Raw genomic sequence first — 12,667 nt, forward strand, 5'->3', positions numbered from 1 at the left:
TGGAAAAGGTAAACTTAGCTCTTTTAATTATGGTCCTTGTACATGCGGAACCTAACATTTATGAAATGTGTCTCCTCACAGCGTTAAACCGTCCGGTAGGTGGAACTTTCCTTTGTCGTGTGACGCAGCACAGCCATCATTTTTACCCCCTTGGCGCCGTGCGCCGCCTCCTCAGCGTTGTTTGAATCTGTCCCGGAGCCTGCGCTGTTAGGTTAGCCCTTGGCCATGCACACATGTTGCGCTGCCCGTCTTCTGACCTCATTTGGTGTCAGGCTGGCTGCGCCTGTGCGGGTGCGCTGGCCGAGATCCCGCCTCGCAGTGTCGTCTAATGTAATCCCACCGCGGGCCTGTGATCCGTGCCCGTGCGCAGTGCATATCCTCTCCTCTCACTCCCCTCCCTACGGCTTTTTCAGACTGTGCGGTGTCACGGCCGTGGCATGCTATTAGGGACCAGCTGACATCGCACAGTCTGAAGAAGCCGTAGGGAGGGGAGTGAGAGGAGAGGATATGCACTGCGCACGGGCACGGATCACAGGCCCGCGGTGGGATTACATTAGACGACACTGCGAGGCGGGATCTCGGCCAGCGCACCCGCACAGGCGCAGCCAGCCTGACACCAAATGAGGTCAGAAGACGGGCAGCGCAACATGTGTGCATGGCCAAGGGCTAACCTAACAGCGCAGGCTCCGGGACAGATTCAAACAACGCTGAGGAGGGGGCGCACGGCGCCAAGGGGGTAAAAATGATGGCTGTGCTGCGTCACACGACAAAGGAAAGTTCCACCTACCGGACGGTTTAACGCTGTGTGGGGACACATTTCATAAGTGTTAGGTTCAGCATGTGCAAGGAGCATCACGAAAAGAGGCACTTTTTCCCTTTGCATCATTACTGCTGCACAAGGTGGCTCCTTCAGTAACAAACGCCTGGGGGGGGGGGGGGTCAGGTTCCCTTACATTTAACTTGTTGTGTCTGCGTGGCGGTCGCAGTACACGTTGCCGTATACACAGCAGGGGAACAGCTGGCGGTGCTGAACCCCACTAACACATTGGCGAGGTGTTTGGCTCTGTGCGTACAGCACTTCTGGACGGCAACTAGCGGTGTTGGAGCCCAGGGACACGTGGAGGAGGAGGAGGTTGGAGGAGGTTGGAGGAGGTAGGAGGGATTGGCACACACACAGCAGGGGAACAGCTGACGTTACTGAACCCCAATAACAGAGGCGGGACTGTTGACTGTGCGTACAGCACTTCTGGACGGCAACTGGCGGTGTTGGAGCCCAGGGACAGGTGGAGGAGGAGGAGGTTGGAGGAGGTTGGAGGAGGTAGGAGGGATTGCCACACACACAGCAGGGGAACAGCTGACGTTACTGAACCCCAATAACAGAGGAGGGACTGTTGACTGTGCGTACAGCACTTCTGGACGGCAACTGGCGGTGTTGGAGCCCAGGGACAGGTGGAGGAGGAGGAGGTTGGAGGAGGTAGGAGGGATTGCCACACACACAGCAGGGGAACAGCTGACGTTACTGAACCCCAATAACAGAGGAGGGACTGTTGACTGTGCGTACAGCACTTCTGGACGGCAACTGGCGGTGTTGGAGCCCAGGGACAGGTGGAGGAGGAGGAGGTTGGAGGAGGTAGGAGGGATTGCCACACACACAGCAGGGGAACAGCTGACGTTACTGAACCCCAATAACAGAGGAGGGACTGTTGACTGTGCGTACAGCACTTCTGGACGGCAACTGGCGGTGTTGGAGCCCAGGGACAGGTGGAGGAGGAGGAGGTTGGAGGAGGTAGGAGGGATTGCCACACACACAGCAGGGGAACAGCTGACGTTACTGAACCCCAATAACAGAGGAGGGACTGTTGACTGTGCGTACAGCACTTCTGGACGGCAACTGGCGGTGTTGGAGCCCAGGGACAGGTGGAGGAGGAGGAGGTTGGAGGAGGTAGGAGGGATTGCCACACACACAGCAGGGGAACAGCTGACGTTACTGAACCCCAATAACAGAGGAGGGACTGTTGACTGTGCGTACAGCACTTCTGGACGGCAACTGGCGGTGTTGGAGCCCAGGGACAGGTGGAGGAGGAGGAGGTTGGAGGAGGTAGGAGGGATTGCCACACACACAGCAGGGGAACAGCTGACGTTACTGAACCCCAATAACAGAGGAGGGACTGTTGACTGTGCGTACAGCACTTCTGGACGGCAACTGGCGGTGTTGGAGCCCAGGGACAGGTGGAGGAGGAGGAGGTTGGAGGAGGTAGGAGGGATTGCCACACACACAGCAGGGGAACAGCTGACGTTACTGAACCCCAATAACAGAGGAGGGACTGTTGACTGTGCGTACAGCACTTCTGGACGGCAACTGGCGGTGTTGGAGCCCAGGGACAGGTGGAGGAGGAGGAGGTTGGAGGAGGTAGGAGGGATTGCCACACACACAGCAGGGGAACAGCTGACGTTACTGAACCCCAATAACAGAGGAGGGACTGTTGACTGTGCGTACAGCACTTCTGGACGGCAACTGGCGGTGTTGGAGCCCAGGGACAGGTGGAGGAGGAGGAGGTTGGAGGAGGTAGGAGGGATTGCCACACACACAGCAGGGGAACAGCTGACGTTACTGAACCCCAATAACAGAGGAGGGACTGTTGACTGTGCGTACAGCACTTCTGGACGGCAACTGGCGGTGTTGGAGCCCAGGGACAGGTGGAGGAGGAGGAGGTTGGAGGAGGTAGGAGGGATTGCCACACACACAGCAGGGGAACAGCTGACGTTACTGAACCCCAATAACAGAGGAGGGACTGTTGACTGTGCGTACAGCACTTCTGGACGGCAACTGGCGGTGTTGGAGCCCAGGGACAGGTGGAGGAGGAGGAGGTTGGAGGAGGTAGGAGGGATTGCCACACACACAGCAGGGGAACAGCTGACGTTACTGAACCCCAATAACAGAGGAGGGACTGTTGACTGTGCGTACAGCACTTCTGGACGGCAACTGGCGGTGTTGGAGCCCAGGGACAGGTGGAGGAGGAGGAGGTTGGAGGAGGTAGGAGGGATTGCCACACACACAGCAGGGGAACAGCTGACGTTACTGAACCCCAATAACAGAGGAGGGACTGTTGACTGTGCGTTCAGCACTTCTGGACGGCAACTGGCGGTGTTGGAGCCCAGGGACAGGTGGAGGAGGAGGAGGTTGGAGGAGGTAGGAGGGATTGCCACACACACAGCAGGGGAACAGCTGACGTTACTGAACCCCAATAACAGAGGAGGGACTGTTGACTGTGCGTACAGCACTTCTGGACGGCAACTGGCGGTGTTGGAGCCCAGGGACAGGTGGAGGAGGAGGAGGTTGGAGGAGGTTGGAGGAGGTAGGAGGGATTGCCACACACACAGCAGGGGAACAGCTGACGTTACTGAACCCCAATAACAGAGGAGGGACTGTTGACTGTGCGTACAGCACTTCTGGACGGCAACTGGCGGTGTTGGAGCCCAGGGACAGGTGGAGGAGGAGGAGGTTGGAGGAGGTTGGAGGAGGTAGGAGGGATTGCCACACACACAGCAGGGGAACAGCTGACGTTACTGAACCCCAATAACAGAGGAGGGACTGTTGACTGTGCGTACAGCACTTCTGGACGGCAACTGGCGGTGTTGGAGCCCAGGGACAGGTGGAGGAGGAGGAGGTTGGAGGAGGTAGGAGGGATTGCCACACACACAGCAGGGGAACAGCTGACGTTACTGAACCCCAATAACAGAGGAGGGACTGTTGACTGTGCGTACAGCACTTCTGGACGGCAACTGGCGGTGTTGGAGCCCAGGGACAGGTGGAGGAGGAGGAGGTTGGAGGAGGTAGGAGGGATTGCCACACACACAGCAGGGGAACAGCTGACGTTACTGAACCCCAATAACAGAGGAGGGACTGTTGACTGTGCGTACAGCACTTCTGGACGGCAACTGGCAGTGTTGGAGCCCAGGGACAGGTGGAGGAGGAGGAGGTTGGAGGAGGTAGGAGGGATTGCCACACACACAGCAGGGGAACAGCTGACGTTACTGAACCCCAATAACAGAGGAGCGACTGTTGACTGTGCGTACAGCACTTCTGGACGGCAACTAGCGGTGTTGGAGCCCAGGGGCAGGTGGAAAAGCAGAGGAACACAATGTAGGCCGAAGCCTGAGAAAGTCGAAAGGGAACCTTTAACCCCCCCCCAAGGCGTTTGTAGCTGAAAGAGCCAGCTTGTGCAGCACAAAAGATGCAAAAGGAAAAGGTGGCTCTTTTCATCATGCTCCTTGCAAACACAGAACTAAACACTTATAAAATGTGTCCCCTGAAGCCGTGAAACCGTCCCGGAGGTGGGACTTTCCTTCGTAATATGACGCAGCACAGCCATCATTACTACCCCCCCGCCGCCGTGCCCCGGCTCCTCAGCGTTGTTTGATTCCGTCCCGGAGCCTGCGCTGTTATGTTATCCCGTGGCCAGGCACACTTAGCGCTGCCCATCTTCTGACATCATTTGGTGTCAGGCTGGCTGCGCCTGTGCGGCCGCGCTGGCCGAGAGCCCGCCTCGCAGTGTCTTCTGATGTAATCCCACTGGGGGCCTGGGATCCATGGCCATGCGCAGTGCATATCCTCGCCTCTCACTCCCCTCCCTACGGCTTCTTTTCCAGACTGTGCGGTGTCACGGCCGTGGCATGCTATTAGGGACCAGCTGACACCGAACAGTCTGAAGAAGCCATAGGGAGATGAGTGAGAGGTGGAGGTTCAGATATGCACTGCGCATGTCCATAGATCCCAGGCCCCCAGTGGGATTAAATCAGAAGACACTGCGAGGCGGGCTCTCGGCCAGCGTGGCCGCACAGGCGCAGCCAGCCTGACACCAAATGATGCCAGAAGACGGGCAGCGCTAAGTGTGCCTGGCCACGGGATAACATAACAGCGCAGGCTCCGGGACGGAATCAAACAACGCTGAGGAGCCGGGGCGCGGCGCCGGGGGGGTAGGAATGACGGCTGTGCTGCGTCATATTACGAAGGAAAGTCCCACCTCCGGGACGGTTTTACGGTATCAGTGGACACATTTTATAAGTGTTAAGTTTTGCGTGTGCAAGGAGCAAAACCAAAATAGCTACCTTTTTCCTTGTGCAGCATTACTGCTGCACAAGGTGGCTCTTTCAGTAACAAACGCCTTGGGGGGGGGGGGGACAGATTCCCTTACATTTCAGTTGTTGTGTCAGCGTGGCGGTCGCATGACACATTGCCGGCTACACAGCTGGGGATCAGCTGACGTTACTGAAACCCAATAACACTGGGTCGTATGTTTTGACTGTGCAGACGGCACGTCTGAGCCTCAACTGGCGGTGTTGGAGCCCAGGAATTTAAGTTCAGGTGGTAGAAAGATGAACACAACAGGAGACCTGGATAACGTATACAGTGACCTAATTATTTAATCAGGAGGAGGAGTGGCAAATTCCTGCGAGATCCAGGCCTTGTTCATTTTCAGGAAAGTAAGCCGGTCAACGTTATCGGAGGATAGTCACATGCGACGGTCAGTTAGTACACCACCTGCAGCACTAAAGACACGTTCCGATAATACACTGGCCGCAGGGCAAGACAGCACCTCCAATGCATACTGGCTTAGCTCTGGCCATGTATCCAGCTTTGAGACCCAAAACTTGAAAGGGGAAGAGCCGTCTGGGAGTACAGCAAGAGGGCAAGACATGTAGTCTGTCACCATCTGACGGAACCGTTGCCTCCTGCTGACTGGAGCCGTCTGTGATGGTGTAGACTTTTGTGGGGGGCACACAAAACTGTGCCACAGTTGGGCCATACTGGTCTTGCCTTGGGCAGAGGCACTGCTTCTGCTCCCTCTTTGTGCAGAGCCTCCACCACTGCCTGGACGCACTGAGCTGCTTTGGAATGCAGTAGCAGCACTTCTCTCAGTTGGAATGGAGAAGATGATGGAACTGACCAGTGTGTCTTGGTACTCCCGCATTTTTCGCTCCCGGTTCAACGGTGTGATGAGGCTTTCTACGTTGTCCCGGTAGCGAGGATCGAGGAGGGTGAACACCCAATAATCAGACATGTTGAGAATGTGGTCGATGCGGCGGTCGTTTCTCAGGCACTGCAGCATGTAATCCACCATGTGCTGCAGACTGCCAACTGCCCAAGAAACGCTGTCCCCAGCTGGAGGCGTGATCTCTGCCCGCTCGTCATCACCCCACCCTCGCTGTACACACTGAGTACTGGACAATTCGGGAACTCCCTCCTCTGGACGGATGTCTTCCTCCTCCATTGACTCCTCCTCATCCTCCTCACAAACTGTCCCCTGCCTACGCGTTTGTGAGGAACCACGTGGCGCTGACTGTCCAGAAGATGATGGAAGTGGTGAATCCTCATCCTCCACCTCTTCCACAACATCATCCCTTAGCGCTTGCAGTGATTTTTCAAGCAGGCAGATAAGGGGGACAGTCATGCTGACTAGTGCATCATCTGCACTCGCCATCCGCGTGGAATAATCAAAGGGACGCAAAACCTGGCAGACATCCTTCATAGTGGCCCACTCTGTGGTTGTGAAGTCTGTACGGCGCTGACTGCGACTTTTTTGCGCCTGATACAGCTGGTACTCCATTACAGCTTGCTGCTGCTCACACAACCGCTCCAACATATGTAACGTGGAATTCCACCTGGTAGGTAGGTCACATATGATGCGATGTTCCGGCAGGCGGTGTCGGCGCTGCAGAGCCGCAATGCGCGCTTTTGCCGTGCTGGAACGCCGCAAGTGAGCACACTCTAGGCGGACCTTGTGCAGCAGTGCATCAAGATCCGGATAGTCCCTCAAAAAACTCTGCACGACCAAATTGAGCACATGTGCCAGACATGGGATGTGAGTGAGGTTGCCGAGGCCCAGGGCTGCCACCAGATTTCGGCCATTATCACACACTACCATGCCTGGCTGGAGATTCGCTGGCTCAAACCACACATCGCTCTCCTGCTTGATGGCATTCCAGAGCTCCTGCGCTGTGTGGCTACGATTCCCCAAAAAAATTAATTTCAAGACGGCCTGTTGACGTTTGGCCACGGCTGTGCTCATGTCGGTCGTAACAGGTACACGTTCATCACGGGTCCATGTGGAGGTGGACTGTGACGGCTCCTGCAGCGATGATTCTGAGGAACTGGTGTAAGAGGAGGAGTCAATGCGTACAGAATGGATTCCTGCAATCCTTGGAGTGGGCAGGACACGTCCTGCGCCACTCGCACGGTCTGTACCCGGCTCAACTACATTAACCCAATGGGCAGTGAGGGAAAGGTATCGCCCCTGTCCATGTTGACTGGTCCACGCATCGGTGGTGAGGTGGACCTTGCTACTGACGGCGTTCAGTAGCGCGTGTTTTATGTGTCCCTCAACATGCTTGTGCAGGGCAGGGACGGCTTGCCTGCTGAAGTAAAAGCGGCTGGGCACACTGTACTGTGGGACTGCCAATGACATCAAGTCACGGAAGCTGTCAGTCTCCACCAGCCTGAATGACAGCATTTCCAGTGACAGAAGTTTGGCAATGCCTGCAGTCAGAGCCTGTGCTCGTGGGTGGTTTGACGAGAAAGGCCGCCTTTTCTCCCATGCCTGTACTACCGATGGCTGTAGACTGGGCTGGGAGTGTGTGGTTGACTGGGAAAGTGGTGCTGCGGGTGGAATGACAGCGGGTCTCTGGACAACAGGGCCAGAGGTTCTTCCACGGCGATCCTGGGAGGAAGCCGAACCAGCTGCGTGTGAGCTAGAGGAAGAGGCAACACGAGCTGAAGAGGTGGTAGCTGCCGCTGTTGGTTGGCCTAGCTCTTCAGTGTGTTTGTCTAACTCCGCCGGGTGCCTGTTGCGCACATGTTTCCACATGTTGGAGGTATTGAGGTTGGCGACTTTTTGACCTCTTTTGATTTTTTGATGACACACCTTGCATCTGACATAGCAAATGTCATCTGCAACTGTGTCAAAAAAGGACCAGGCACTGCAAGTCTTGGGAGCCCCCCTTTTGACTTTTGGAAGAGACATGCTCCTTACGGGTGCCAAAGCGGAGGCTGCAGGATCCGCAGTCTTCCCCCTCCCTCTCCCTCTTTGGGCCGTACGGGGAATCTCTTCCTCAGAGCTGCTCCCACCACCTTCCTGTCCCTGACGCCAAGATGGGTCAAGGACCTCATCATCTACACTACCCTCTGCCCCCAACTGCTCCTCCTGGGTAGTCTCAGCAGCAGAGCACGCACCAGTAAGTGGCACCTGAGTGTCATCATCAGCTGATGCGGCCTGCGAGGTGGTGACCGGAGCCACTGGCCCACCCGCCTCTTCAGAGGAAGACAGAAAAAGCGGTTGGGCATCACTGCACCCTGCCTCTTCTTCCATTTCTCCAATGCTGCTTGGCTGGCCCCCTGTTTCCAAGCCAAGAGATGATTCAGAGAACAGAAGTAGAGACTGCTCCTGTCCTGGGATCTCTGTCTGCCTGGGCAATTTTGCAGGTGGTGAAGAGACAGATGGCTGCTCTCCAGTGCTCTGTGTCTGAGAGGATGTGGCACTAATGGAAGTTGATGCATTAGCTGCCATCCATCCCACAACGGCTTCAATTTGGTCTTGACGCAGCAGCGGTGTACGGTGCTCGGCGACAAAGCTGCGCATGAACGACTGTTCCCTTGTGAAAGTGGGTGCTGATGACTCACCGGTGCCCGCAGCAGGCACAGAATCCCCACGTCCCCTCCCTGCTCCGCGCCCACGCCCACGCCCACGTGCCTTACTCACTGCCTTCTTCATCTTGGTTGACTGATAAAGATAAGCAGAAAAGTACTAACGGCTTTGTGTGCTTATTCCTGAGCAACTCCTCCTAACAGGTATAAGACACACTAATTTTCTAAAGTGTGGACTAGACTTGAATATGAGCTAATGTGGCCTACACAAATGTAAAGTGGTGTAACTAGTGTGTTTGGTGAACTTTATTATTTATTTATTTTTTGGGGGCTGAACTGACAACGGATAGAGCTGCAGTCACACGGAGACCGTGCAGACAGCCGTAAACGGCGCTGCAAGGCCCAAAAACCCTCCTCTACTTTATCCTATGTAGTGTTTTTCCACAAATTAGCTGGAGACGGGTGGAAAGACACTAATAGGATTTTTTTAAATTAATTAGCAGCAGACTACACTACTTGAAAACAAAATGAAAATTGATTTGGCGGTATGACGCAGTGAACAACCCTGAGCTGGAGACAACCAAGCTACGGCTGCTCACAGACTACAGGGCGAGCTGCAGTCACACGGAGACCGTGCAGACAGCCGTAAACGGCGCTGCAAGGCCCAAAAACCCTCCTCTACTTTATCCTATGTAGTGTTTTTCCACAAATTAGCTGGAGACGGGTGGAAAGACACTAATAGGAATTTTTGGAAAAAATGTGCAGCAGCCTGCACTACTTCAAAAAAAAAAAAAAAAGGACAGTATGAGGCAATGAACCACCCTCCCTGAACTGAATACAACCAGCTATGGATGGCCTATGTGGCTGCACTCAGACTAGAGAGTGGGCTGCACTCACACACACACACACACAGACCTTGCAGATCGCTGTGAAAACAGCGCTACAAGGCAAAAGGAAGGTGATTAGTAGGTGAACACAGCGGTTGCTAAATTAGCCTTTGGAAAGCACAAAGAAGCAAATCGCTATCTCTAAACTGTCCCTCAGTCAGCAAACAGCGTCCTGTCACTAACTGAATTCACAGCAGAGTGATCGCAAAATGGCGCCAGCGACTTTTAAACTGCATCATGACATCATTTAAGCAGCCAATCACAGCCTTGCCAGTAGTTTCATGCCCTCCATGCTAAACAGGATGTGCCCACACTTGGAATCTTTCTCATTGGCTGAATTTCTGAATTTTGAATCATGGAACTTCCGATTCCGGTATCCGATACGCGCCAAGTATCGGAATCCCGGTATCGGAATTCCGATACCGCAAGTATCGGCCGATACCCGATACTTGCGGTATCGGAATGCTCAACACTAGTTGTGAGCCATCAGAGATGCAGCAGAGCTCGGCCGGTGCAGTGAGTGGTGGGAGGAGAGGAGCACGGTTGTGGCTGATCCTCCTCCTTCTGCAGCCGGTGCAGTGTGCTCTGTTCAGGAGCCGGATCTGAGGCTGCTCCTGCTGGCACTGCTGTCCTCACAGAGGGACCATGGACTGCCAGCTGGGTCCCTACACAGGGAAGGACAGGTCGTCCATCATGAGGAAGAGAGCCGCTCTGCTGAGGAAGGGCTGCAGCTTCGAGATTCAGAGGTGAGCGAGAATGGTGCCCAGAGCTGCGGATGATGGTGCAAGCAGTGTCAACTGGCGACGGGCAGCATACTCAGCTGCTGCGGGCACTTGTGCAGGACTACCTGATGAGAGTAGTAGTCCATTGTCAGGAGGTAGTGGGCAGTGCGTACCTGTATGGGGTGGGAAGAAGAGCCTGTCCTGAGTCCTGCCTATTCCAGGCACCCCATCACAGGACCCTGCACTGACTGTCCGCTGCCAGTCACACTCCTGCCAGTAAGTGCAGAGACCCCGACATACAGTCCAGCGCCATCTGTGGGGGCTCTGCAGCCTGTAAAGACCACCAGCTCCCAGGTAACCAAAGCAAAGTCCCCGCACTTCTCTGTTTCCCCTCATGCCCCGCACGTCTCTAGTTGTCCTCAGAACCTGCACGTCTCTGACTGTTTCCCCTCCGACCCCGGACATCTACGGTATGGCTGTTTCTCCCAACATATCATGCAGGTCTCTGACTGTTTCCCTTAGGACCTCGCACAAATCTGGCTATTCCTCTCCTCAGACCCTGCATTTCTCTATTTCTCGTCAAACCCTGCACATTTGTTTCTCCCCTCAGACCCCGCTGTGACTATTTCTCCTCAGACCCCGCACGTCTGTGACTATTTCTCCTCAGACCCCGCACGTCTGTGACTATTTCTCCTCAGACCCCGCACGTCTGATCCCACACGTCTCTGTTTTCCGTAGACCCTGCACGTCTTTTTTTTACTCCCTTCTAACACTGCATGACTCTCACTGTTTCAATTTAACCCCCCCCCCCATCTGACACTTTCTTTCCTCAGACCCCGCAAGTCTCTGAGTCTCCACAGACCCTGCAGTTCTGTTTCTCTTCAGACCTCACACGTCTCTGACTATTCTTCTTTTCAGAACGTCTCAGTGTCTCCTGTTTCTCTTTAGACAATGTACTTAACTTTTTGACTGTTTCTCCTCAGATCCTGCACAACTGTGATTGTTTCCACTTTGACCCCACATATCTCTGACTATTTCTTCCTTTAGACCCTTCAGGTCTGTGTGAATTATTCTTCTCCTTAGACCCCACACATCACTGCTCTCTGTTTTGCCTCAGACCAAGCACGTCTCTGACTATTCTTCTTCTCAGAACCTATATTTCGCTTGTTTCTCCTCACACGATGCACCTCACTTCTCTGACTGTTTCTCCTCAGATGATGCACTTCCATTCTCTGACTGTTTCTTCTCAGACGATGTACTTACCTTCTCTGACTGTTTCTCCTCAGAGGATGCACTTCCCTTCTCTGACTGTTTCTCCTTACACTGCTGCACTTCACTTCTCTGTTTCTCCTGAGACTATGCACTACCCTTCTCTGACTGTTTCTCCTCAGACGTGCACTTCCCTTCTCTGACTGTTTCTCCTCAGAGGATGCACTTCCCTTCTCTGACTGTTTCTCCTCAGACGATGCACTTCCCTTCTCTGACTGTTTCTCCTCAGACGATGCACTTCCCTTCTCTGACTGTTTCTTCTCAGACGATGCACTTCCCTTCTCTGACTGTTTCTCCTCAGACGATGCACTTCCATTCTCTGACTGTTTCTCTTAGACGATGCACTTCACTTCTCTGACTGTTTCTTCTCAGAGGATGCACTTCACTTCTCTGACTGTTTCTCCTCAGACAATGCACTTCCCTTCTCTGACTGTTTCTCCTCAGACGATGCACTTCACTTCTCTGACTGTTTATTCTCAGACTCCGCACGTCTCTGTTTCTTTCCTCAGATTCGGCATGTCTTTGATTATTCTTCTCCTCAGACCCCACATGTCTGCTGACTGTTTCTCTCCAGTCCCTGCATGTTTCTGACTGTTTCTCCCCTCCGACCCCGCACATATCTGACTGTTTCTCCTGAGACCCCGCACATCTCTGTTTCTCCTGAGACCCTGCACACCTCTTGACTGATTCCCGTTAGACCCAGCACACCTCTGTTTGTCCTCAGACCCCGCACATCTCTGACTGCTTCCCCTCAGACCATTCAGATCTGTTTCCCCTCAGACCACGCACTTCTCTGTTTCCCCTCAGACCCTGCACATCTCTGATTCTTCCTCCCCTCAGACCCAGCATATTTCTGACTATTTCTCTCCCCAGAACCCACACTTGTCTGACTGTTTCTTCTCAGACCTCGCACAACTGTGACTGATTCCACTTTGACCCCACACATCTGTTTCTTCCCGTAGACCCTGCACATCTCTGATCATTTCTTCCCTCAGACCCTGCACATCTCTGACTGTTTCTCCTGAGACCCCACACGTCTCTGACTATTCTTCTCCACAGAACCCACACGTCTGACTGTTAGGCAGGAGTCGCACACAACATATAAAAAAATCTGTACTTTTTACACTGTCGAGATACGCAGAAATGTT

General features: G+C 54.2%; 1 protein-coding gene across 2 annotated transcripts in view; it reads left to right on the forward strand.

Moving 5' to 3' along the window:
• Positions 1-10,041: 10,041 nt before the first annotated feature.
• The window catches only part of GARNL3 (GTPase activating Rap/RanGAP domain like 3), a 190,340-nt gene continuing 187,714 nt past the window's right edge, over positions 10,042-12,667 (forward strand). Inside the window, exon 1 of one of the 2 annotated variants that reach the window (XM_077284902.1) lies at positions 10,042-10,274. In XM_077284902.1, the coding sequence (XP_077141017.1) occupies positions 10,174-10,274 (101 nt within the window). In that variant the 5' untranslated portion in view covers positions 10,042-10,173. The remainder of the gene's footprint in view (positions 10,275-12,667) is intronic. The other variant, XM_077284900.1, reaches the window with a different exon arrangement.

This window comes from Ranitomeya variabilis, chromosome 2 (genome assembly GCF_051348905.1).
Source record: "Ranitomeya variabilis isolate aRanVar5 chromosome 2, aRanVar5.hap1, whole genome shotgun sequence".
In the NCBI taxonomy this organism is placed as follows: Eukaryota; Metazoa; Chordata; class Amphibia; order Anura; family Dendrobatidae; genus Ranitomeya; species Ranitomeya variabilis.